This window comes from Antechinus flavipes, chromosome 4, assembly GCF_016432865.1.
Source record: "Antechinus flavipes isolate AdamAnt ecotype Samford, QLD, Australia chromosome 4, AdamAnt_v2, whole genome shotgun sequence".
Classification (NCBI taxonomy): domain Eukaryota; kingdom Metazoa; phylum Chordata; class Mammalia; order Dasyuromorphia; family Dasyuridae; genus Antechinus; species Antechinus flavipes.
In genome coordinates this window covers 142,730,429-142,757,834 of record NC_067401.1, presented here as the reverse complement: position 1 = coordinate 142,757,834, position 27,406 = coordinate 142,730,429, and the positions used below count along the sequence as shown (strand labels likewise).

The 27,406-nt window shown below is 37.5% G+C and overlaps 1 protein-coding gene across 1 annotated transcript in view; it reads right to left on the bottom strand.

Annotated features, from left to right (window-relative positions):
- The window catches only part of CRHR1 (corticotropin releasing hormone receptor 1), a 101,168-nt gene that overhangs the window by 50,196 nt on the left and 23,566 nt on the right, over positions 1–27,406 (bottom strand). Inside the window, exon 2 of the mRNA XM_051994906.1 lies at positions 2,541–2,625. Coding sequence (XP_051850866.1) covers positions 2,541–2,625 — 85 coding nt within the window. The remainder of the gene's footprint in view (positions 1–2,540; positions 2,626–27,406) is intronic.

The window sequence follows — 27,406 nt, the reverse complement described above, 5'->3', positions numbered from 1 at the left end:
TTTCTCTGCCTTGGTTTGTATTGAATACAAACTTTTGAAATAAAGTCTTTTTATTTATTGTATTTGAAATTGTAAATAATGGGTTTGCTTTTCCATGACAATATGTCATACTTGTGTGACCCTGGACAAGTCAATTAACTTCTCTTAGTCTTAATTTCCTTCCCTTTAAAACAGGAATATTAATATCACCTATCTTAGAGAAGTTATGAAGATCAAATGAGAAAAGGTATATAAAATACATTGTAAACCTTGCATCCCTATGTAAATGTGAACTTATATAACACACCATGGCTCTGATGCAGTTATAATACAATTATGTGATTTTTATAATTTTGTGATCTAGCTGGACTGTGCCAGAAGGACAGATGAGCTCAATCTCTAGTCTATTTCCCAGTGGTGCTCTCCTTGGTCCTGGAATATGCCATTTGAAAAGAGGATGAGGACTCCTTACAGAAACCAGTGTTTTGTTATCACTAGGCAGCCAGACTGACCATCCATCTGTCAATGTCCCTCTCTGCTCCCCACACTTTGCATCTGTCTCTACCAGTGCCCATTGGTCTGAGCAGGTCCAGGGAGGGAGAAGGAAGAAAAATGATACTTGATCAGAGGCTTCTGCAGAAGTGATCGATCAGCACATCATAAAGCTACTTTTGGATTGAGAGAGGGAAGCAGTGGTGGGGGTGAGGGGAGGGGAGGGAGGAGGGAATATAAATCACAGAGGAATGAATACCATTTATCAGCACCTCCAAGGACAGTGACACCTCCATCTATAAGCTATAGAATAGACCTCTTTAGGGCACAGGACAAATGAATTAATGGAGCCCAACCAGCTATTCCTTCTGTCATGGGTCACCAGGACCCATTCCTATTAGGGACCCTCATTTCATAGAAAGACTTATTGTTTACAGTTTCTCTTCATACATACCTGTCACACTAATCTTACAATGCCATTCTCATCAAGTTCCTTCTTGACTAAGAACCTAAGCAATTCCCTGTGGCCCAATATATACAATCTAAATTCCTCATATATCAGCTGAGCTCCTGATGCTTATCCAAGTCCATGTCTTCCTTTCATCTATACTGAAGCCACTCATTCAGCTGTGAATCTCTGCATGTTCATTCTCTGTATACAACTCGGTAGTTGTTGTCTCCAAGTTTTTAACTGTGCCATTCTCCCTTCTCTTACCTAATAAAATGAATTTCCATTAATTTAGTTTTTCTGAACCTAGTTTTCTCATCTGTAGAAAAAATGGGAATGATCATCAGTATGTAATAGGTTGCTAGAAAGATTGAATGTAAAGTATGAGGCAATCTTCCTATTTCACTTTCATTCCTAGTCTAAGAAATCCCTTATTCAATCTCCATACCACTCAGTGCTTTGATTAGCAAGAAAGGATTTTCTATTTATTGATATATTACTTGGAAATAACCAATGTGCAAACAAAAAGCCCATTACAGAGATTATCTTCATGGTGTTTATCTTCATTATGTCTAAGCTAATTCAGGTACATACCTTCTGCTTTTCCTTCTTCTCCCCCATATCAGACTATGGTCAAATTCTGTGTCTTTTTTTCTTCTATCTTTCTCCATACAATTAGTATAGTGCTCTACCCACTTAATAAAAAATGTATTAAATAATTTGCTAAAGCTAAAGAGGCCAATCTTCTGTTACCATTCTTTCTCCCCTCCACTGCTCCTATCCTCCTTCTCCCTCTAGATGCTATATCTCCCTATTTCTCCCATCTAATACATGTCTGGTGCCCACTGATGGACATACTTGTTTGGTTTGGACAATCGGAATTAAGCTCTCCTGGTATAATTCATGTAATTTTCATGGAATGAAAAAGAGAAGCATTTGTTTAGTACCTTGTATGAAGAAGGATTAGAAATGCGGTATATACAAATAGAAACACATTCTAATTAGGGGTGACAATACATAAAAAAGGGTTTAGTTTCATAGCAGATAGAAGATCCAATTGGAATTAAGGGTCCAGAAGGAAAAACCTAGAAGATATTAAGATCCCATGGATCCTTAGTTAGCTATGGCAGGGCAGATAGTCCCTGACCAGTGACTATTGGAAAGGCACAAGAATCAAAGTGTAGTGGGGGTTTGGGTTACCTTTGACAGAGACAGTGGCAAGAGAGGTTAGCATGCAGGCTAGAGTTGGTATGTGGAAGAGAAAAGATTCTCAAAGGCCTTTACGTGCTAGTTGGTAGGATGGGGTAATGCCTCAGTGTGGTCAAACAGAAGAGATGGACTTAGACAATTATCAGGGCATCAGTAAATGGCTTATAAGTTTGAAGGAGATACATTAGACAATGAAGAATATAACTGAGCTAATCTGGGATAAGATGAAATGGTATGACAGGAAGATGTTTTGGGCAGATATATATGGAAAGGAACTGTAAGTAGGGAATATCCCTAAGAAATGGAGTCATAATAGGGATGACTTTTGTGTTATTACTTCTCCAATTCTGGTGCACACTATTCAGAGAGCAGTTGAGAAAAAGGGAGGAGGAGGATGCCTTGTGGTACTTACCAGTGGTGCTGTTGACTAAGGACAGGCTTTCACAGTACTGATCCTGGAGTGAGGCTGAAACTGGTACAAGCCATAGAAGAAAGGCCTGTAGAGTCATGAGAAGAGAGAAATATAGTTAGGATACTCCAATTATTCTCAGAGATCTCACTTTAGATAAGGAGCAAAAACTAGAAGCTTGTTGAATTTAGAGTTAGAAGGAATCTCAGAGCTTATCCAGATCAAAGCTTTAATTTTGTAGATGAGGAAACACATTTTAGGAGAAGTGACTTACCCGGGGTCACACAGACATTAAGTAATAGAACTAAGAATTTGAACCTAAGTCCTCTTGATTCTGAACTCAGTGTTCACCCTACTAAATCACATTGCCTCCAAACATTTAAATTCTACATACTCAAGTCAAAATGGCATACTTTATCAACTGCAAAATAGTGAACTATCCTCCCTCCCCCCAAATCTAGCAATTACTTGGGCATGAAATTCTTATCTATGTAAGGAAAGTAAATATCCTATAATGTACAAAAAAGCACAGTTCTAGATTTTCATCTCTTACAGATTCTACAGCACCCTAATAAACACATTTAGTCCTTCAAAAAGCTTCCAAGTAAATGACAATTTAAGACTTGGCTTGGAATAGAGCTTTAGTTCTAGTTCACTCATGTCTGACTCTTTGTGGCCTCATCTGGGTTTTCTTGGAATGGTTTAAAATGTCCCTCTCCAGTTCATTTAACCAGTGGGGAAATGGAGGCAAACAGGATTAAGTGATTTGCCTCTGGTCACATAACTAGTAAGTATCTGAGGCTCCAGGTCCCAACAGATTACCTCCTATGCCAGACCTGGCTGCCCTGGGATAGAGTAGAGAGAGTCAAACTGATGTGAAAGGAAACTGAGAGATCTTGTGGAATGCTTGGTGAAAAGAATACTCTATTTCTAGCTAGAGGAACTGAGTTTAAATCCTGAATCTAATAATAATAATAATAATAACAATAATAGTAGCAATGGCTAGCATTTATATGGGACTTTCAGATTTGCAAAGCACTTTACAAATATTATCTTATTGATATTTATAACACCCCTAGGAGGTAAGTGCTATTATTATTCCCATTTTACAGTTGAAGAAACTGAGAGTGGTTAAGTGACTTGCATGAAGCTGTATAGCTAGTAAATATCTGAAGCTGCATTTGTACTCAGGCCTTCCTGATTCTAAGGCCAGCTAAAATGGCTGTTAAATTCCATTTTCCAGAAGAATTATATTTATTGAATTGAATTTCAGACCTGGTTCCATCTGAGAGTCAAAAGACCAAACTAAATTCTCCTTCTGATCTTCTATTAGAGGTGTGAAAATGGGCAAAGTATATTACCTCTCTGGGCTTTAGTTTCCTTATCCTAAAATGAAACTTTGAGAGTTCTTTCCACTTCCAACTTTCCATGACTTCTTCTCATTTGTATATGTAATTGGGTTGGTACATTTGCTTTCCTTGGTTTCCATGAAGGAGTCCCTTTCAGCCCTGGAGCCACACATATGCAAATTGTTCACACTTAGAGATGGGCTCAAAGGCCACTTTGTCCAACTGCTTCACTTTACAAAAGAAGAAAGTTCAATGATCCAAAATTATATAGGTAATAAGTAGCAAAGGTTGGGTTTGAACTCATCTTGCATCAGAGCAAGTGATGATTTTTCTCCAGTACCATGTTGTTTTCATCTCTGGCTATAATTACATCTCCTCTCATTATACTCACATTCTCTTTTCCCCACTCATTTTCAGGGGGAGGGATTTTGACAGTTTTACCCTTTGTTTTCATGCCTGACATTCTGTCACTTTATAGCAGCGGTTTTCCTCTCACAACTATACCATCTCTCAGAGCAGATCCACTGGGGAAAGGAAAATTCTTCCTAAAGAGTCAATCCCCCTGGGATTCCCTCCTTGCAGAGCAGAGCAATCCCACCCAACCAAGCAGGCAGAACTGAGTTCCTTCTGCTAATATTAGAGACTCATTATAGCTCAGCCCTGCCCCTTCTCAGCTGCAGTTCTGTGCTCAAAGTCTCCCTTTAATTAGGCACTTCCCAGTGTGCTCACACATGCCCACCCTGTTCATTGGTAATAAATACATGCTGGGGATCTGAGTTCATGCTGCCTGCCGGCCTGGCCTTGGATTCTAGGGAATAGTTGTGACCTCTTGTTTTTAGGGACTCTAAAAACTGCTGAGCCCCTAAAATAAATGAAGGTCATGGAGAGGTCCCCACTTATTGACCCGTGGTGCGGAGAGTTGCATGCAATAATCATACTGAGACAAGTGTGTGGGTGGATTCTAGGCACAATCCCTGAATAGAATACTCAGCTATCTTCAATTTAATTCAATAAGCATATATTAAGTGCCAAATGCATGCTAGGTGATGAGAATGTAAACAAAAAGTCTTCAAAGAGTTTAAATTTTAACTAAGAGACTATAAAATGGGGGTGATGGCAGCTACTTTGTGGGGTTGTTGTAAGGATCAAATGAGAATTGCAAAAATGTTTAGCAGTGACTGGCACCTAGAAGGTGCTATATGTGTCTTTTAAAATATAAATATAAAAAATACAAAAAGTAGTTTGTTGTGGCAATCCCAAGCATCTAGAGATTAGGAATGGCTTCATATGTTGGGGCTTTAGCTAAATCTGGGGAAGCTAAGAAATAGAAGGGAAGGATTTCAGGCAAAAGAAATTGTCTATTCAAAAACATAAAAAGGGGCAAAATGGAGGAACTGTGTGAGTAAAGCTAAGAAGACCAATTTGGTTGGATCGTAAAGTGCATGAAAGAAAGAAACATGTAATAGGCCTGGTAGGCTAAAGAAAAATTATGAAGAACTTTGAATACCAAACAGGAAATTTTATTTCATTCTGGAGCCAAGAGGGAGTCACTGAAGCTTTTGCACAAGGGAATGATTAAATCTGACCTGTACTTTGGGAATATTACTTTGGCAGCTGGGTGGAGAGTGAAGCAGAAAGATGCTGCTAAAATGATCCAGGTGAGAGGGCATGAGACTATGCATGTAGGGTGGTGACCCTGTCAATGGCGGAGATGAGAATGGATGTGAGAGATGCTGTGAAGAAAGTAGCCAAAAACCTGGGAGTTGATTAGATATGAAGGTTGAAGGAGAATGAAAATGAGCAATGACTGAGTTTGGAAGTATAGTAGTGTTCTCAACAAAACTAGGGAAGTTAGGAAAACAGTTATTGGGAGAGAGATAATAAATTCTGCTTTAAAAATGGAAAGTTTGAAATGCCTTTGGGACATCCAGTTTAAAATGTCCAAAAAATAGTTGGTTCAAGAGAGACACCAGGGTAGATCTGAAGTTATGCACACAGATGATAAGTGACTTGCCCAGGATCACACAGCTAATGAGCTCATCAGAGGGTATGTAAAAAGAGAAAAGAAAAAAGGCCTAAGCAAAGTCCTGGGGTACCCAATCAATTGGAGCTATGGTAAAGATGATGAATTATAATGGAGACTGAGAAGAAAGTCTCTACTAGGTGCAATGCATCTTGAGAAACATATAATCCATCTAGTACTCTTTTCCTCCCTAAATTTCCACTTTTAAACTTTTATTCTTTCCTCAAAAAAAAAAAAAACGGAATGAAAACAGTCGAATGGTTTCTTGTTGGTTTAATTGACTAATCAAAAATGTTCTGACTGAACTTCACAGTTTCAAATTCTAATACTGAAATGGGTTTTGAAGAAATCTCTTTCTGAGGCAATCTGTACATATTGTACTGAGGCAACTTCAGCCATGGAACCAGAAATCTATGATATGCACATTTAAATCAAGGTCCAAGGGGAGAAGTTCAAATATGGGTTCTTCTCAAAGAGGAAAATAGAATTGGAAAAGAAAAATGAAGTCAGAAAACCAGTCTTGAGTCCAGGGATAGCAAAATTTACAGGTTGTGTAGATGGTATGACTTGAAAGTTCTTAGGCTGATGGATTTGACACTAGTATGGATGAATGAAAAAACATTTATGAAGTGCTTACTGTATGCCAAGAATTGTGCTAAGCATGAAGGATACAAAATGAACTAGAAATATATTCCCTACCCTCCAGGAGGTTATGTAATAATATGGGGAGGATATTTCATAGGAAACTGAAGCAAACAGGGTATACACATATACACTATTTATATACACACTATATAAAAACATACTACATATACTAAATATATATGCTATATATATATATATATATATATACATATCATATATACATATCTACTATATGTTAAGGCAAGTCTATACGATTATCCTTTCCTAAGGAACTTCTAACATTTTATTAATCAGAAACTAAACATCACAGCCTTACTGGTTTTCCTCCTTAGGAAATAACTCCAGTGTTTATCCTTATTTCATAAACGAAAAACTGAGGCAAAGAAGGATGGAACCTATTTACTTCCTTTGGTTTCTCAACAGAAAAAAAGGATCTTTCTCAGAATTTCCTATCCTAATTGAGAGAACTTATTCTCAACCTCCCACCACCCATCACATATCAGAAAATGTTAGATGCCTTCAGGGAAATCTCCTGCCTAGATAAAGGTATAATGAAGACTTCCTGGACTTAGTACAAATTCTTATTCTTTTTTCCAGAGCTAGGACCAGAGGTAGATAAGACAGAGGGCCAATGGTGTGACACATGGAGGGTACAATCACTTTTAATATTCATTTTTTAAATAAAAGCACATTTTTTATGGCCAGAAAAATCCACAGCTTGTAAGTCAATGAAATGACACATGGTAAAAGCAAGGGGTCATATAGACAGCCTCTTAAAAGGGAGGAGAAGGTTTCTATTTTGAAACCATGTTTCCTGCACACAATTTTTTTTTTTTTGGCAGGGGGCCCTCCCTCTTGCTCTATTTACATACCTCTAAGGAGAGAACCAAACCATGAGAAAACCAGTCTTGAGTCCAGGGACAGCAACATTTGCAGGTTGTGTAGATGGTATGATTTGAAAGTTCTTAGGCTGATGGATTCCCCTCAGTGATGAATGTGACTACCTGCTATCCCACCATTATATCTTAAAGCCTTTCCAATCTTCAAGGAAGAAACAGCTAGGGATTGCAGTGGTAGAGCACCAGGTCTGGAGTCAGGAAGACTCTTCTTCCTAAGTACAAATCTGCCTTTAGACACTTACTATGTGTGACCCTTCATAAGTCACGTCATCCTCTGTAAAATGAACTGAAACCATTCCATTTACATCTGCCAAGAAAACTCCAAGTAGGGTCATGAAGAGGCAGATGTAATAGTCTTCAAGATTCCCTATTTAAAATGCAAAACCATCTGGAATATTAATTACATGATTACAAATCTTAGAGGTGGAAAGAACTTGAGTAGTCAAATAGTCCAATTCTGTAAGTCAATAATATTCCTTCTACAAACTATTGATATCTGCTCAGCATCCAGAAGAGATTTGGTTCAATGAACATTTATTAAAGAAAGACATAATACTAGATGCTTGAAATACAAGGATAAGAATGATATAGTCCTTGTCCTCAAATAACCGACATTGTGATTGTGGGGAACTGAGGTTTACTAAGGGGAGGACTGTAACCAACTTGTATTGAACTAAGAATAACTAATAATCCAGCAAAGAAATAGAGATAAATTTTAGGAAGAATATGCTTCTAACAACGGGGTGAGGGAGGTATCAAGAAAAGCTCTAGAGAGCCTTCTGGGTCATTACGAAATAGACTGAGGGGAGCAAGGATTTAAGGGCACCAAAAGAGTACACAGATTTTCAGTCCACAGTGTTTGCACCCACTCTCAAAGACCAGAGAATGAGCAAGCAATGGATTTAATAATAGTAAGAGTTGATAATTACATAGTATTCATCAACTTACAAAGTATTTATAGGTAACTAACTGGCACATTGAATCAGCAAGACAAAATTGAATCTTGGCTTAGATACTTAGTTGTATGATCCTGAGCAAGTCACAATCTTTCTCAGGTTCAGTTTCTGAATCTGTAAAATGGGGATAAATATGGTGCCTACCCTGCAGAGAATCCAGGGTTGAGATTGTAAGACTCCAATGAGATAATATAAAGTGCTCTGCAAATCTTAAAAAGCTATACAAATAAATTCTCTCTATAAACAGATACTTTAAAATAAAATCCATTATTTTGCCTGACCCTCATAACAGTCTTAGGTTATAAGTAGTTAAAGTATTACACCCATTTTATAGATGAGGAAACTAAAGACCGTATAGGGAGTTAATTTCCCTAAAAATTAAACAGGTCAGTGGCAGGGCTTATTTCTCCAAATCCATTCTTTCTATGATACAAAAGTGTCTCTGGATTTAGCAATTTACAGAGCACCTACTATGTGCAAAGTAGAGTGTGTCAAGGAAAACAGAAGGAAATGAGATCAGATCCCTTTGCTTTCCAAACCATAAGAGACATAAGACTACACTAAAGAAAATGCCAGCATCCATTACTTAGAGGAGCACTGCACGGAGACCCAGAAGACCAGGATTCAAATCCCAGTTCTACTGTGTTTGACCTATGTGACCCTGAGCCAATGACTTGATCTCTCAGCTCAGTTTGCTCAGCTGTGAAACGAAAGGGTTTATTTAGACTAGAGGATATCTGTTTTATCTCTGAAATTCTGTGATCCTGAGAACGATGTAGCTTGATGGGGCTTGTGGCGGGGGTGCTCAGCTGAGTGAGGGTGGGGGGAGAAGGGGGATGACAGTGGGGGTTGGGAGTCTGAACTGAAGGCACTGATATTCCAGGGTTACATAGCCTACAGCTGTGCAAGCTCTGCACCTGCCGCATCCTGCCTCCGGCTGTCCCTTAAGCACAGCAAACAAGCTTGGAGCTCAAGATTCCCAACGTGACTTTGGCATAAAGGTTAATCACTCCGAAAAATGCTTATTAGACACCATAAATAACCGCATTGCCAAAGCCTGATTTGGTCTTTAAGGCACAGAGACGAAATTTCGTTGGATGTGCTGATTTGGTAATTAACCTTTCGGGGCTAGTCTGAAAGGGCAGAGTGAGGGGGAGGGCAGCAGAGAGAACACCCTGGGCTTCCCACCCCCACAAAGGTTAATTAGAAATAAGAGGAGAGGAGGGACTGGGGCTGGGGGCCAGGCTAGCTAAATTGCATTTCTAGCTTCTTCTTCTTCTTTTTTTTGGGGGGTGGGGTGGGGTGGTTACCCTCTCTTTCTAGGGACTAGTTTTGCTTCTGGGTTTGGGAGAGATTCCAGATCACCAGCCTGGGCAATCAATCCACCTTGATCATGAAAAATAGAGGGCAGTATTGTCACCCCTTCATTATTCATCGTCATTTAACTTGCAGTTACTCCGTTTATGCTTCTGTAAATGGAGATGATAATAATAGCACCTACCTCCCAGGGCTGCTGTGTGGATAAAATGAGAGAACATTTCTACAGTGCTCAGCACAGTACCTGGCACATAGTGTGTTCTAGATAAAGGTTAGCAATGTTGATGGCAGAAACCAGTCAGGCAAATTTTCCCTCCCTGGACTTTAATTTTCTTCTCTATAAAATGAAGATAATAGAGATGCAGAGAGAGAGAGAGACAGAGACACGGGGGGTGAGGTGGAGAGAGAGACAGAGATAGAGACAAAGAGACAGAGAGACACACACACACAGACAGAGACATGGGGGAGAGACAGAGAGAGACAGAGACAGAGACAGAGAGAGACAGAAAGACAAAGAAAGAAAGACAGAGAGAGAGAGAGAGAGAGAGAGAGAGAGAGAGAGAGAGAGAGAGAGAGAGAGAGAGAGAGAGAATGTACACAATACATATACCCTATAGCTAGTATATATGGCATGAAAGAAGATCAAACATGGCATGGGAGATGATCAGAATACCCAATTCAATTGATTCCCCCCCTTCCCTGGGATGAATTAAGAAAGGCAAGGGGCAAGTAAGAGAGGCAATGAGGTATTTTAAAGGAAATATGAAAATGTCTATTCTCTAGTGTCCCTTTTAGTTAAGCTAGATAGAAATACAGAGCATCTAGATATATCTTGAAAAGCAAGATTCATTTTCCTTTTCTTTTTTTTTTTGTTAAAGCTTATTGTTTTCAAAACATATGCAAGGATAATTTTTCAAGACTGACCCTTATAAAACTTGTGTTCCAAATTTTCCCCTCCTTCCCCCCACACCATTCCCTAGATGGCAAGTAATTCAATATGTTAAATATGTTAAAATATGTTCAATTCAATGTACATATACATATTTCTACAATAGATTTATTTTTGAGGGAGCGATTGAAGCAGGGGGCAACTCTGGAGATATGACCACTGGCAACAAAGAAGAGAATCTACCAGGGAAGAAGAATTGAGTGACAACGTTGAGGTAGCAATTCCTAGTTAAAAATAAACATGTGACAGATTCACAGTGGCCATTCTTTTCCACAAAAGGTAGATTTATTCAGGAGAATAGGTTACTGACAAAATGAAGGGATGCAATAGACACCAGAAGTGGCAAATATGAAATAGAATTGGAAAGCACAGCGTTAACAAGGAAAAAGACAAGTTCTCCATGGGAACTCACAATTAATCAGGAGAAAGGAAATATTCCAAGAAGTGAGAATAAACCATTGACTGGCACATTAGACTAAGCAGAGTTAGCTAGAATAAGGAGAAAGGCACTATTAAAAGGAAGGAATTATGAAGGAGAGAAAAAGAGTATCTCAGGAGGGCTTAGTCCTAAAAAGAACTTATCAAAGATCTTCATCAGATTTTCTATAGGGGAAATATAGCTTTGGGGGCTTCTCAGGCACTCAAGAGGGAGAGGGATCAAGGACGAGAGGAAGTGCCAGGAAAATCAAAAGTGGGGGAATCAAGGAATCAGATGGAATGCATTTGGCAGACCAGGTCCCAGACCTGTCTAAAGATATGCTAATCAATACTTCAAAGGTTGTTTAAAGATGCACAGAGGTTTGAGGGATAGACAAAAGACTTCCATTCTCACAGTCACTCTATACAAATAGAATAGTCTGAGAATTTGTTATATAGCCATTTGGGCTTCTTCCTGACCGGGAACTCCTCCATAGAGAATTATTTCTCATCAGGAGAGGGAGTAAAGGAGGATTTCTTTGCAACATATCTATTTGCCAGTAAGAGACTCTATATAGTAGTCAAGGCAGGAGCCAGATATGAGGAACAATATCGTGGGACTCCTTAGCTATAATTTTAAGAGTGTAGACTTTTAGAATACTGGAACTTTGGAGATGTTTTGTCCCCTGAAGGTCCAACCTATAAGTGTAGGTGGACGATAGTTCCAGAAGGAGCATCATATAAGTAAATTAAGTAAAAAATAAGTTTTAAAAAGTAAATTTTGAGAGAAAGAGAGACAGACAGAAAGAGAGAAAAAGAGAAAGAGAGATACATATGGATAATTGATCTCCAGGTCATAGGCAACAAGAGGCAGATTGACACTTTCTTCAGGTACCATTATTCACATACCTGGCATGATCTCAAAAATTGATCCCCAAGCTTATACCTAGCATCTATTGAAGGACTACTGTCTCAATGTCTCAATGCAAAAATCTTGCCAACATTTACCTATCCCTAAAACAAGTGACAGATGTTGACTCTTCCCAACCATGTACAGAGGATAGGCAATGTCCAAGATGACAACTTCTCAATATAAAAATCAAAGGATATAATTTTCATTTGAACCCAACAATTCTAATGACATTTCAAATTAATCTGACATATGCATTTTAACAAATAGTAGTCAGGCTGCATCAGACTTTAAAAAAGGACTGAAGCCCAAATGGAGTTAGGCCTGTTCCCTGAGAGGCTATTCGGGGCAAGGACCCAAAACCAGTAATCTCTAAATCCTACAATACAGAAGGAGACAAAGGTTGATTTGCAGTTTAGCATAAGAGGTACAGAAATAAGGGGAATTTAAAGAAATGGAATTGAAGTTAGAAGACCAGAAGTGAATAGATGTAACCTAGCAAAGTCCATGGGTGAACAAAAAGAAAATAATTCCTAGAAAATAAGTTTAGAAGAATCACACATGTTTAATCTGTATCAAATGGCTTGCTCTCTTGGGGAAGGAGAAATGGGGGAGAAAGGGAGAAAAATTGGAACACAAGGTTTTGCAAATGTGAATATTGAAAACTATCTCGGCATATATTTGGAAAAAGAAAATATTATTTAAATGAAAGAAAATAATTTCTATAGTTTCCTAACAGGAAGAGAAGCTACTGGAGATGGAAAAAGAGCCAGAAAGGAAGGGGTGAATTGAATTTGGGAAAAAATGAAACAGAAGAATCTTAGCCCAGTGAGGAAGGATGTCCTGCAGAAGAGTACTCTTATGAGGGAAAAGAGTATGCTTATGGCCAAAGCAGACAGCATTCTTATCTGGGGAATCTGATCCTCTGAAAAATCCTCTTAATTTCAATGCCTTCCTCCTATTGTTTATTTTCATTTTAGCCAGTATATATGCTTGTCTGTACATAGTTGGACAGTAGAGGTTATCTCCTCCATTTTATTGTTAGCAATTTGAGAACACAGGTACTATCTTTTACTGTTTTTTTGAGTCTCCAGTGTTTAGCACAATGCCTAGCACATAGTAAGCACCTGATAAATATTTACCGATTAACCACTGTCTCTGAGAAAATGTTGTGCCTTTATAAAGTTCTGACCCAGAAGAAGGAATGTGGGGGTTACTAGGGGCTACTCTCACCTGGAGTGATTGTGGAACATGCCCGATATGAGAAGGCAGGGCCGTTAAGAAAGAGAACAATCATTTGGACAGTAGGGAGTAGAACTGGGTCCCATAATGTGAAAACAGGATAATTATTACTAGGTGGTGCTGCTTTTAGCTAGTATTATATCCTTCACAAATTGTTACTTTTAGGAAAAAGGAACATTGGAGAAAAAGAATGATAGGGAAAGATCAATAAAGACAGTAATACAGAAATTAGTTATAAAAGAAAGCTCAAACCTTGTAACTCAGAAGCTGTAATTCTATGAGGAACATGGAGTGATTAAGTAATAAATATGGCTATAGACCATGAATCAGAGAATGAAATTTCTGAATAGTTTGGAAGGGAAGAGAATTAATAAAGAAAACAACACAAAGAAAAACTTCTTAGAAAAAGTCTCCAAAGAAACAAAACTAACAAACTTAAGAGGCTGGAGGGGAGAAGGGAATTTAGAGTTAACCATTTAACTGAGAGAGGAATGGAAAAGAACTAACAAAAAGGGGGGGGGGAGTTAATTTATTTAAAAAGGAAAAGAAATAAATGATTTAACTAAAATCTCCACACTAGGACAATGATTGGCAAATGAAAGGACTAGACCAGGAAGGGAGCCTATTGAAATAAAATGCTTCAAAGTAATTTAAACAAAACTGTAGTCAATACAAAGTTTTGATTTAAAAGAAATAGAGGAGAAAAAAAATCCCAGCAGTAAAAAAACAAATTAAGGAAAATACGAACCAACCTCTCATAACTTATAAATATACATATACTCCAAGGAAGTTGCAAAATGTTTAAGAAAACAATACCCTAAAATCGTTGTTTCAATGCGATACATATAAAAAGCAAAAACACACATAGAACTAAAATGAGAGACTGAAACAAAATTGGCCATATTTCAGGTGATGAAGAAAATTAGAGTTGCAATCACACAATCAGACAAAATAAAATTAAAAATTCAGAATACCACTAAAGAAAAACAAGGTAGTTATATTGTTTAAAAATTATCATCAAGTTAAATTTATGTGCATCAAATGGTATAGTATCTAAATTCAAAAAAGAAAAATAATTGAATTGCAAAAAGACAAATTAAAAACAGGAGATTTTTAAATATTCCCTTCTCAGAGCTAGACAAATAGAATAGAAATTTTTTAAAAAGGGAAAAAACTGAAATTTAAAAAATCTTCTGGAGACTAGCACTAAACAAATCTGTGAAATTTTCTGAATGGAAACATTAAAGAAATCCCTTATTTTTCATCACAACATGGTACATTTAAAAATATACTATATATAAGATAGAGAAATTCTGAATAAAATTTTAATAACAGAGATATTAAACATATATTTTAGAGGCTATAACACAGTAATTAATTATTAACTTAAGAAAAATATTACAGAATCAGAAAATAGAAATTAAATAGTGAAATCCTAAATATCAAGTGGGTAAAAGAACAAATTATAGAAATAATCAATAATCATATGAAAAATAAAGATGATGATGAGAAAATATGCCAAAATTCATGGAATGCAACAAAATTAGGCCTTAAAGGAGCAATTAAATCCCTAAAACATATATTAGCAACATAGAAAAATGAAAATTAAAGAATTTTTTAAATTAGAAACCCAAAATAAATACTGAGGATTAAAGGGAAAATAAACAAATTTGAAACCAAAAAATTCTAGAACTGATAAGTAAAAGTAAGATGTGGTTCTTGAAAAGACTAACAAAATAGATAAACCTTTAACCAACTTAGCTAAAAAGAAAAGTGAGTAAAATTAATTGACAAATTAAAAATGAAGATGAAATCACAAGAAACCCAAAAGAAAACTTTAAAATGATCAAGACTTATTATCTTAGAAAAACTTACTATACTAGCAAATCTTAAAATTTGAAAAAGAATTATTTGTAGACTTATTGAATAATCAATCAACAGAACACCAGATAGACATCTCACATAATCCAATCTCATTTAAAAAAAAACTGAATTAGCTATAAGGCAACAACAAAAATGAAGACATCGGTCAAAATAAATTTATAGGAAAATTCTATCAAACTTTTAAAGGACAAATAGTGCCTATATTACACAAATTATTCCCCCCAAATTATGTTATTATATATATTTTTGTATAATTTATTACATATATTGTAGTATAGTACAAATGATATATTCTACCAAACTCATTTTATGAGACAAATGTAGTTTTAATATCTAAGCCAGAGATACAAAAAAGATTAACAAGTGTCTCTCTGGACAATATGCAGTGGGTAAAATGCAGGACCTGGGAACAGGAATACCTGAGTTCCTGAGTTCAAATTCTGCCTCATATGCTTACTAGCTGTGGGACCCTGGACAAGTCACTTAACTTAAGTTTCAACTGAAAAATAGGAATAATAATAGCATATACTTCCCAGGAGTAGCACGAGGATCTAATAAGATATTTGTAAAGGACTTAAAACAAGAGCTTAATAAATGTTTATTTCCTTTCTTCTTCTTTTCTTGTAAAGAATAGCTAGCAGAAGATGACAGGGAAGATAATGATAAATGTTGGAGAAGATGTGGGAAAACTGGAAAACTAATGCATTGTTGGTGGAGTTGTGAAATGATCCAAGCATTCTGGAGAGAAATTTGAAACTATGCCTAAAGGGCTATAAAAGTGCATATCCTTTGATCCAGCAGTTCCACTACTGGATTTGTATCCCAAAGAAATCATAAAAGAGGGAAAAGGAACCATGTGCACAAAAATGTTTGTTGCAGCTCTTTTTGTGGTAGCAAAGAACTGGAAAATGAGTGGATGACCATTGACTGGGGAATGGTTTAATAAGTTATGGTACATAAAAATAATGAAATATTATTGCTCTATAAAAAAGAGACTGATTTTGGAAAAACCTGGAAAGATTTACATGAACTGATGCTGAGTGAAACTAGCAGAAGCAAGAAAACAGTACACAGTAACAGCAAGACTGTACAATGATCAACTCTGCTAGACTTGGTTCTTCTCAGCAGTTCAGTGATCCAAAGCAAACCCAATAAACTTTGGATGGAAAACCTCAGAGTTATCCAGAGAAAAAAACTATGAAGACTGAATGTAAATCAACACATTATGTTCACTTTTTTTCCCCTCTTTTTTTTTTCTCATGCTTTCCTCCTATTGTTCTGATGTAAATCAGTACATTATGTTCACTTTTTATTTCCTTCTGCCTTTTTTTTCCCCTGATGGTTTTCTCCTTTTATTGTGATTTTTCTCTCCCAACCTGATTCGTATAGAAATGTGGGAAAAAATGAATGTACATGTATAACCAAAAAATGTTGTTTCACATGTAATTGAGGAAAAGGCTGGTGGGAGCTTTATGAAAGCAGCAGCAGGAGTTGGGAGAGGGGTAAAGAAGAGGAAGGATTATAGGAAATAAGTCTGGAAAGGTTGGAGAGTTTAAAATGCCAGTCTAGAGATTTTGTAGCTCACATCAAATGAGACTCTGTATGTGGAAGCACTTGGAACCATCAAGTGAGTGACATTATCAGCAACAGCCTCTGTGGTATCTGTTAGCACATTCAGCTGTTAACTGAAAGGCTGATGATTCCAGTTTGCTCAGGGCCACTTTTGCTTAGAAAGACCTGAGATTGTAGAGCAGCAATGAGATGGATACTGCTAAGCATGGAAGGCCCCTCATAATTGAAAAGGAATGAAGAGGGTGGGAGGGATTGCCTTTGTGCTTTTTTGCAGCCACAAGCTTCTTCCAAAAAGACAGACTTTTTGATTTGTTAAAAAGGTTCTTCTAGAGACACCATATGGCTACAAATCATGAGAAGGGAAGGGACTAAGCATTTATTAAATACCTGTTTTGTGCCAGGCACTTTGCTAAGTGTTTTTACAAATATCATCTCACTTGATTTTTATAATTGTCTGAGGATTTAAACTTAGATCTTCCTGACTTCAGGTCCAGAGATCTATCCACTGCATCATCTAGTTGATCCCGTATGATAAAATTAATCAATCAACAAGCATCATTAAGAAAGGTATCATAGTGGATGGAACACAGAGCCTAAAGTCAGGAAGATTCATCTTTAAAATTTAGTCTTAGACACTTACTAGCTGACTGATCCTAGGCAAGTCATTTAACCCTATTTGCCTCAGTTTATTCATCTGTAAAATGGTCTGGAGAAGGGAATGGTAAATGATTTCAATATCTTTGTCAAGAAAACTCCCAAATTTTATCACGAAAGGTTGGACACAACTGAAAATGACTAAAAAACATCCAATACATGTAGACACTGTATTAAATAAATACTGAAACTACAAAAAAAAGCAAAATCTCAATCCCTTCTCTTAATGATATACTCATTGGCCACATGTTATATTCCATAGAATCTAAGGTATTTTTTAAAATGTTGTCTCACTGTGAGAAGCTGTATAGACAAAGAACTAGATTTGGAGCTATAAAAACTTGATTTCAAGTCTTATCTTTGACACATCTTAGCTGTAAGACTCTGAATAAGTCACTTAATCTGCTGAGATCAGCAAACTATAGGCCATGGGCCAAAATACTCCCGTGAGCTAAAAAATTTTTTTTTGGTTTTAAAATAAAGATTTATTGTATATTAAAAAATGTAAAAGTTCATGTTTAGTTCTCTAGCGACATAAAAACTGGAGGAGGGACCATTTCTAGATCCCTATGTCCAAATTTCTTAAACAGTGGGTTGTGACCCCATAAAGGATTGTATACCTGTGGAATTATGATTTATTATCAGTAAAATTTGATTTGTATACCTGCTTTACATTTTTCTACTTCTACTTCTAATTCTAAAAATTTATTAGGCGAAAAAGGGTTGTAAACATATATTGGATCACTTGCCAATTGGGGGAGGAGGTGAGGGAAAAAAATCAGAACACAGGATTTTGTAGGTGTGAATGCTGAAAATTATCCATATATATATTTTGAAAATAAAAAGCTTTAACAAAAGAAAGAAAAAGGATTGTAAGTAGGAAAAGTCTAAGAATCCCTGTGGTAGGCAATTCTCTATTTTTATAAGACTGAGCTGCAGAGAAGGTGATGACCTGCATAACTGGGTAAAGTTACCTTATTCGGGAGTTCCCTATAGAGGAATTCACAGATAAATTTCCTATAATTTTCAAAGGAGATGTTGCTTGCATAAGTGAGAGTTTTCTCCTCTTGGAATTCCCAATATTAAGGAAATTACAGGTCTAGTTCCTATCTTCTTACTATGCAAATACCTAGAACACAGGAGGAGCTTAATCAATACTTATTGTACTGGATTTATGTTTGACAAAAATAGTCCCTAGCAAGTCACAGAACTAACTTCAGATGAATAGGAATGGATGTTATTGTTGTTTTTAAATCAGATTATCCTTAGGATCTGCAGAAGGTGAGAGTATCCTTACCTCCTCATTTTCCCTAGTTTTATACTAAATATTTACAAACCAATCTATGGAAATCCTGATTTCCTGGGGTGGGGGGGAGGAGGAAGGAAAGGAGGGAGTGAGGGAGAGGGAGAGGAGGAGGGGGAAAGATAGAGGGAGGAAGGGAGAAAGAAGGAAGGAAGGAGGAGGGGGAGACAGAGACAGAGAGACAAAAAGAGACAGAGACAAAGAGAGCGCGCGACAAAGATAGAGACAGAGACAAACAATGAGAGAAGAAGGAGGAGGAGGGGCGAAGGAGAGGGGAGACATCATAAATTGGGAACGGGAGGGAAAGGTGCCTATTTACTGAAGAAAAGTTTTCCCTACATGGTTCCTTTAAGAAGTGAGCTCCTCCTCCACTGCCACTCCATCTAAAATAAGATTGAAATTAGAAAAATTAAACCCATGCAAGGAGCTCTTCAAGAATATGCCTAATACCTAAAGGGAGCTATACCTGTGGGTTGACTGCGTGCCTGCCTGCTCTCACAGCGTCCCTAGAGAAAACACTTCTTAATCCCGGCTGAAGAGACAGAACACAGGATGCTCAGGATCGTGTTATTCTTTGGGATAAAGCGCGTGAGGCAAGAGAAGCACATGGCCATTCGGCACCCGGCCCACCGCTGAGCCGGAAAAACTGCCCTCTCCACACAACACCCCCTTGCTCTGTATTTTTCACAACTCCTTTCCTTGAGAGCAGCATCCTACCCCCTCCTCCACCTCCATGGGGCTGTTCTTCCTTAAGTCAATGAGCGATGAGAGCTTGTTCTGAGTCAGACGAGGAATATTTTATTGTTACATTTAATTAACTTAAATGACTGTTGTACAGACAGAAAAAAAAATGGAAAAGGAAAATCTAGTGCCTACAATTAGAGTATACTCTTAGCTACTCAGGCTTTTCCATACGCCCCACTCCCGAAGCTGCCCTGTTACCTGGTAGTTCCCAGCAGGGCATGGGCCAGAGGGAGAGGCATTCAACCATCTGGAGATCCTACTGCATCTTATAGCCCTACCTCACCCGTCTGCTATATCCTAATGCTTTGCCCCCTCTGCCAAGCGCCATCACTATCACTACTGCACTGACTTCTGTTTCCATAGGCATTTCTAGGATTCTTCCCCTCCCGGTCCCCTTTACCTCCACTTGCATTACTCTTGGAAAAAAAATCACTGGCTTTCATAGATTCAGAATGAAGGGACCTTAGGGATCATGGATTCTGACTCCTTCTTTTACCAGATATAAGACACAGGGGCCAAGAGATTCTGACTTGACTAAGGATACACAATTTGTAAATGACAGAGAAAGGCTTTGATTTCAGGGTCCTTTAACTCCAAATTCAAAGCTCTTTCCACTGTATTATATTGCCTTTGAAGTTAAGAATAGACATAGACTCTTTGCCACTTCTGAACACAGATCCCTGCCAACCCCATCTCCCCCCACACCCCATTCCTGGAAGATAGAGGGGCAGGATTCTTGCATTCTATTTTTTTCCTCTTCTTCCTATCTTCTTTTTACTTTTTCTCTCAGTCCTCTTTTCCCTGTCCCCTTTCCTTATTTTCTTGCACACAGGTTCTCCTCCATCATGCTCCTCCCATGTTCTCTACCTAATATTCTCCTTGTCTAGAACAATGCTAATTACATTTCCACATCCCATACCTAAAATATTATCAATATTAGATAACCTTTGTAAAAGTTTTAAGGTCTCTAAAGCACATTTCTACATATTATTCCAATTTATTCTCACAATGACTCTGTGAAATAGGTGCTATTATTATATTCCACTTCACAGATAAAGATAAAAGTGATTAAATGACTTGCCCAGGGACACATAGCTAGTAGTGTCTGAAGCTGGATTTGAACTCAGGTATTCCCAGTTCCAGGTTCGGTATTCTACCCATTGTATCATATTGTTGTTAATTATTTTCCAATCTGATATTTAACATGCTAATACTATAGATGAGGTTTTCTTGGCAAGGATAACGAAGGGGTTTTTATTTCCTTCTCCAATAAATTACATTAAATAGAGTTAAATGACTTGCCCAGAGTCACACAGCTAGTAAGTATTTGGTTTATTATATCAGAGAATTTTTTTTTTTGGCTGAGGCAATTGGGGTTAAGTGACTTGCCCAGGGTCACACAGCTAGGAAGTGTTAAGTATCTGAGACCAGATTTGAACTCAGGTCCTCCTGACTTCAGGGCTGGTGCACTATCCGCTGCCCCTATCAGAGAAATTTTAACACACTGGTCATTACATGACTTCATTTTTTGGAGATACAGCCAAAATAAACTTAATGGGTGGGAAAAAAAAACTTTTAGAATCTTAACATTTTCCAACTATGAATTTTAATGGGACAGCATGTATTGATGGGGCATAAGAAAGGAAGAAGTCAATATACTAATTACAAAATTGAATGTAGCCCAGTAAGATTCTAATCTTATTGAATAATAATGAGCTGGCTCATCAAAGAATGCATGTATAGTTATGGAATCTTCAAACATATGTAAATGAGGATTGATGGCAAGCTGATGATATAACCAGAGATATAACCAGAGATACTTATGTCTCCTGTACTTTCGATGGTGATAGACACAGTGAAGAATGATAGTGTCATTGTATCTGGCCAACATCCTTGCTGCTACAATGCCAATGATCATGAGGACCAAAAGGTAGTCCTAATAATGATTGTAATCACTTGGAACAAGAGAGAAAAACATCAAGGTAATAAAAAGAATGCCAAATTCAAGATTACATAATGAATGTTGCAAAAAAAACAAACAAACCCAGAATTGCCTAGTTTTCTTCTCTGTAGCTTGGTTTAAAAAATTGACACAATAAATCTACTCCCTGACCTAAAAATACCCAATCCTCTTCCCCCCAAAACAACCCTCCAACATCAATGATAAATCCTTAGGTTTTCCTGATTCCAGATCCAGCGCTCTATCCATTGGACACCTCAATTCCTTCACTTGGTTTGCTAAATTACTTTCCCTTCTTTTGGAATTCACACTTTAAGACTTTACTCAAATATCACCTTTTACAGGTCTCTCCCCATCTCTCCAGTAGCCAAAAACTCCTCTCCAAGGTTTTCTTCCAATTACTTTGTATCTTTTAGGTACTTTTCTATTTACTTATTGCCTTTATCTTTAGAAGTAAGCTCCCTGAGAGCAAAAAATGTTTTTGTCTTTATTTTTATCCCCCACACTAAGTAGTACCTGGCACCTATTAAAAGCTAATTAATAAGTGCTTGCTGATAAATTGATTATGTAATTTTCTTTCAGAGGCAGCCTTCCTGGATTAATTCACCCCAAGCTATTTACTTTATTGTCCTAATTTTGGTTCCTCAGCACTATTTCATAGTCCAGCATTCTTAAATAGATTGCCATCTCACCATTCTTTTCAAATTGTTTCATTTGGTATAGGTGTAGTGTCTGCTTGTCCCATACAATTATCTTTGTGGGTTGGGTGTTTGAATAGTTTAGTAGCCTTGCCACTGATAATGTGGGGTTCAGGGGCGGCAATAGATGCTTTGTAGGGGTTTTCAGGGATGACTAAGGATGACCACTGTGGGAATAGACAGGTATTAGAAATGGTTTTGGTTATCACATGATTGGTGCATAGATAATCATTACTGCAAAGCATTCGCCATTTTGAATTATTCACAGTAGATAAGCTTATTGAAATATGATCAATAAAAGACTTAGAAAAGGTTGTCTGTTGGGATAGAAACATCTGTGGAGCAAGCAATGTGAGCACATAATGATATTTATCCAAGAGGGTCTCTTCTTCCTCTAGGATTTAAGAAGCTGTGACTGTGACCTAGATTATTTCTAGCATAATGTCACTGTACTCCCTCCTTCTTATTGCCCCTCTTCCTGGTTCTCTATCTTCATTCTCTCTTTTTGTGTGTGTTTTGTCTCAACATCAAATTCTAGTTTTTCCTTTTTCACGTTTCCTCTATTCCTCTACCCCTTGCAATCTCAGTCTATCTCTCTGTCTCTCTTCCTCTCCTCCTTCTCTTCTTTTTTCTCTCTCCTCTCTCCTCTCTTTTCTCTCTCTCCCTCCTTCTCTCTTCCTATTTTTCTCCTTCCCTCTTTTTCTGCCTCCCTTTTCTTTCCCCTCTCTCTCCTTTTTTCCCTCCCTTTTCTCTTTTCCCTATGTCTCTCTCTTTCTCCCTCTCTCTTCTCCCTCTCCCTTTTATCTTTCTCCCTCTATCCCTCTGGATTCTCTTTATTTTAATTCCATATTCCAAGCATTTGTTACCTGTCTATCATGTGCCTGACATGGGATTAAAAAAAAGAACCATCAAAAGCAAAAAAATAACATGGGAAGCAGCAAAGTACAATGCAGTATATACTGGCCCTGAGGATCATATCCTGACTCTGGTGCTCACTGTCTTTGTGACTTGGACTAAAACACATAATTTCTCTCAGTCCCTGGTTCTTCATTTATAAAATGAAGGGACTGCATTGGATGGATCTTCTTACTTTATAGCTAGATGCTAAGTACATAGATAACTAAAAAAAGTATGCAAAATAATTTCAGAATTAGGATACTAGCAAAAAGGTCAGGGTTGGGGGTGGGTGGGGTTAAATTATCTTTCCTGTAGGAGGTAGTGTTTCAAATGAGATTTAAAGGCAGCTGAGCATGGAGAATAATCAGATTCAACATTTGCATTCAGGACAGCAGGTAGGGCATTGGCTAGAATATATCATCTAGTATATAAAGAAGGTTAACATGCAATAATCCCAGATGGGAGGGTTGGGGCCATACTGGAAAGGGTTTTAAGAACCAAGTACAACTTTTGAGCTGTAACCTGGAGGCAAGAGAGTAGAACATTGACATAATCAGAAATTTAGGAACAGTTATGTGGAGGGGAGATAAGGAGACTTAATAAGGAAATTATTGTAATAGTCATGGACAGCTAGGTGTTGCCGTAGTGCAAAGAGTGTCAGGCCTGGAGTTAGGAAGACTCATCTTCCTGAGTTCAAATCCAGCCTCAGACACTTAATAGCTGTATGACCCTGGGCAAATAATTTTACTCTGTTTGCCTCAGTTTCCTCAGCTGTCAGATGAACTGGAAAGGAATGGCAAACTATTCTGGTATCTCTGCCAAGAAAACCTCAAATGGAGTCACAAAGAGTTGGATATGACTGAAAGACAAAATTATAATTGTCAAGGTGAGAGTCATGAGGATCTAAACTAGGGTGGAGACAAGGGGACAGATACAAGATGTGTTAAAAAGGCAGAATCAAACTGATGATTGTAAGTAAGGGAGAGGGAAGAGCCAGGATAACTGGGAAGTTATAGACTTGTGTGACTGGAAAGATTGTGGTGCCTTCCCACAGAAAGAATGAAGTGAGAAAAAGGGAATGGTTTTGAAAAGAAAAATAATGGTTTGTTTAGATATGTTGCTTTCAGATGCCTGTGAGATATCCAGTATGAATGCTCAACAGGCAGTTGGTAAAGTAGGATTGGAGCTCAGGAGAGTAACCCAGATATATAAATCTTAATATTCAAATAAGGACATATCAATCTGAAAGTCTTATGTTGTGGATGATTGTTGAACTCATTGAAGCAGACATGATGACTACCTCTCAGTTGTCTTGTATCTCGTCTCTTTCTCTATCCCTGAGCTTTATCTCCTAGTCTTAGTCTCATTTTCCTTCATCTTTGTCCCCCAAAATGATCTCATTGGAGTGGACCTCATCTCCAACTTTAAATCCTTCTCCAATAATATCTTCAGGTAGAAGATGGGGGAGGACAGATGGGGAGACAGTTGAAGACTGGCCTTTTCTCCTTTCTTCTCAATTCATTGTTTATACCTCAACCTGGTTCACAATAAGTAATTAATAAGTCAGTCAACAAACATTTATAATGCACAATGCACTGGAGATACAAAAATTTTTGAGATGGAAAAGGTGGAACTTAAATCAGTCCTCATTCATTAGTGTGTCTTATTGGGTTCTCAGAACCAGTCAGTTAACCAGTCAACAAGCATTCATTCGAGCAATCATTATGTGGCAAGTGCTGGGTTAAATACTAGAGAACAAACAAACCAAGAAAACAAAACAAAACATAACAAAAGGCAAAATCATGGTTCCTTCCCTCAAGAAACTTACATTCTAACAAGGGAGACTACCTATAAACAACTATGCAAATGTAAACTATTTTATTTGTTTGATTTTCCAGTCATGCCCCACTCTTTGCGACCCCATTTTACTTTTTCTTGGCAAAGATACTGAAGAGGTTTGTCATTTCTTTTCCTAGCTTATTTTGTAGATGAAGAAACTAAGGCAAATAGGATGAAGTTACTTGCCCAGATCACACATCTAGGAAGTATCAGAGGCTGGATTTGAATTCAGGAAAGATGAGTTTTCCTGACTCCTAGTCTGGCACTCTATCATAAACTGGGCCAGCTAGATTTATACACAGTATAAATGAAAGATAATCTCATTGTACTAGAAATTTGTGGGGAGAAGGATGATGAAGAGGAACAAAGAAAAATTTTCTCTGGAAGGTGGGATTTGATCTGAGTTCTGAAGCTAGGAGCTGGAAGTGAGAAGGAAGAGAATTTTAAGAATGAGGGTAGCTGGAAAAAAGGCAAAGAATGAAAAGATAGAGTGTCATGTGTGAAGAAAGGTCAGTGTTAGCAGAAATTGACATTCCTTTTCCCCATGATTCAGAAATGAGACTTGGAAAAGTTCTTATAGTCCCCAAGAAAATTTTGTTATATGGAAAAAAGTTGTTAAGTGTGGTTAGAGAAAACAAGGACTTGATACCTATCAGTAATGGAAACTTCAAAAGATTCCTACTATCCAAATGGCACCATCAGGGACTCCACTTGGATCTTCCTGATACTAGTTTTTTTTCCTACTACAGAGAAATGATGGGAATTCCAGGGACAGGGAGAACAAAGAAGCAACAATTAGTAAAGGATGTATCCAAAGGAAGACCAGATAAATATTCAAGGATGTGAAATCTAAATCTTAGGATGAGTAAAAAGAATGGGAGATATTTTACCTGTAGAAGGTAATTTCCATAAGTTGAGTATTTTGTAATTGGTCTCCATCACTCCAAAACCATCAGAAAAAAAAATAGATTTGTCTTGACAATAAAGATGGCAGCCAGAATCACCGTATTTTTAAGGTTAGAAGGGATCTGTTCCACCTCTCTCTGTCAGGATGACTATGAGGTTGCTCCTTTGATTGCTGAATCCCTGGCCAGGATCATTATTCCTTGAAAAGGCCCCAACCATGCAACCAATGTCACTCTCAGTTCAACTCCCTGTCCAGACTGCTGCATCTCCCCATCAGCTGCCTTGCCCCTTTAAGGGTACATTTTCCTTTTTCTTCCTCCAGTTCATTCTCCAGATTTCATTTATGTTTTGGCTACTATTATTAGAACATAAGCTTTCTAAAAGTAAAAACAATCTTGTTTTTGTATCTTGAGTGCTTAAGACAGCGTCTGTCCCCATTTAACAGATAAGGAAAGTAAACATATTGTAAGTCCTTAATAAATGTTCTAGCTCCCTAGCTATCCTATAATCATCTTATCAATACTCTCTCCCAATTCTCCCTGGGCTCAATTCATAGATAAGGAAAATAAGACAAAAAGAGAGAACATACATAACATCGAAGGTCATGAAGATCATATCACTTAAGATAGCTGTAGAGACACTGTTAGTCCAGAGACCTTCAGAGAAAAACCAGGCAGCCATCTGTTCTGAGTGGGTGAAATAGCCATCTGTCTAAAAGCAGGGAGCTGGATTATTTTATCTTATATACTATCAGTTCCAGAGCTTTGTGATGCCAACTTTATAAATCAACCTAGCTTCCTTTTTCTGACCCCAGCCTTATCCAGAACAGTTGACTTTATATAGCACTTGAAAATTGCCCGAGTATTTTACAGACATGGTTTCATTTGATCCTTATAATAGTCCTGTGAGAAAGGTACTATGGGTATTTTTAATCATCCCAGGTTTAGATAAAGAAATGGAGGCCCAAAGAAATTAAAGGATTCTTCCACAGTCACACAGTTTATAAGTGTAGGAAGTCAGATTTAAATTCACTTCTTCCTGCCTCCAGGCTCCTCATTCTATCCATTACACTATTATTTGACACCTGCTGATTGTTCATGTGGGCTCAGAAAATACAAATTTTTTCTTAATATTGACTAAAACCATTATATAGGGTGTCCCAAAAGTATTAGTACAGTACCTCGTTTTATTGTATTTCGCTTTATTGTGCTTCACAGATATTACATTTTTTGCAAATTGAAGGTTTGTGGCAAACCGGCATCAAGCAAGTCTATCGACATGATTTTTCTAACAGCATGTATCTATGTCACATTTTGGTAATTCTCATAATATTTCAAACTTTTTCACTGTTTTTATATCTATTATGATGATCTGTTATCTGTGATCTTTAATGTTACTATTGTAATTGTTTTGGAGTATCATGAGCTATGCCCATATAAGATGACAAAATTAATTGATAAATTTTGAGTATGTTCTGACTGTTCATCCAACCAGCAGTTTACCCCCTCTCTCCCTCTTCATGAGTTTCCCTATTCCCTGAGATACAGCAATGTGAAGATTAGTTCAATTAATAACTCTACAATGGCTTCTAAGTATTCAAATGAAAGGAAGAGTCATTCAACGTGGCAAACTTCCATGTTGTCTTATTTTAAGAAATTACTACAGTCACCCCATCTTGTAGCAACCACCACCCTAATAAGTCAGC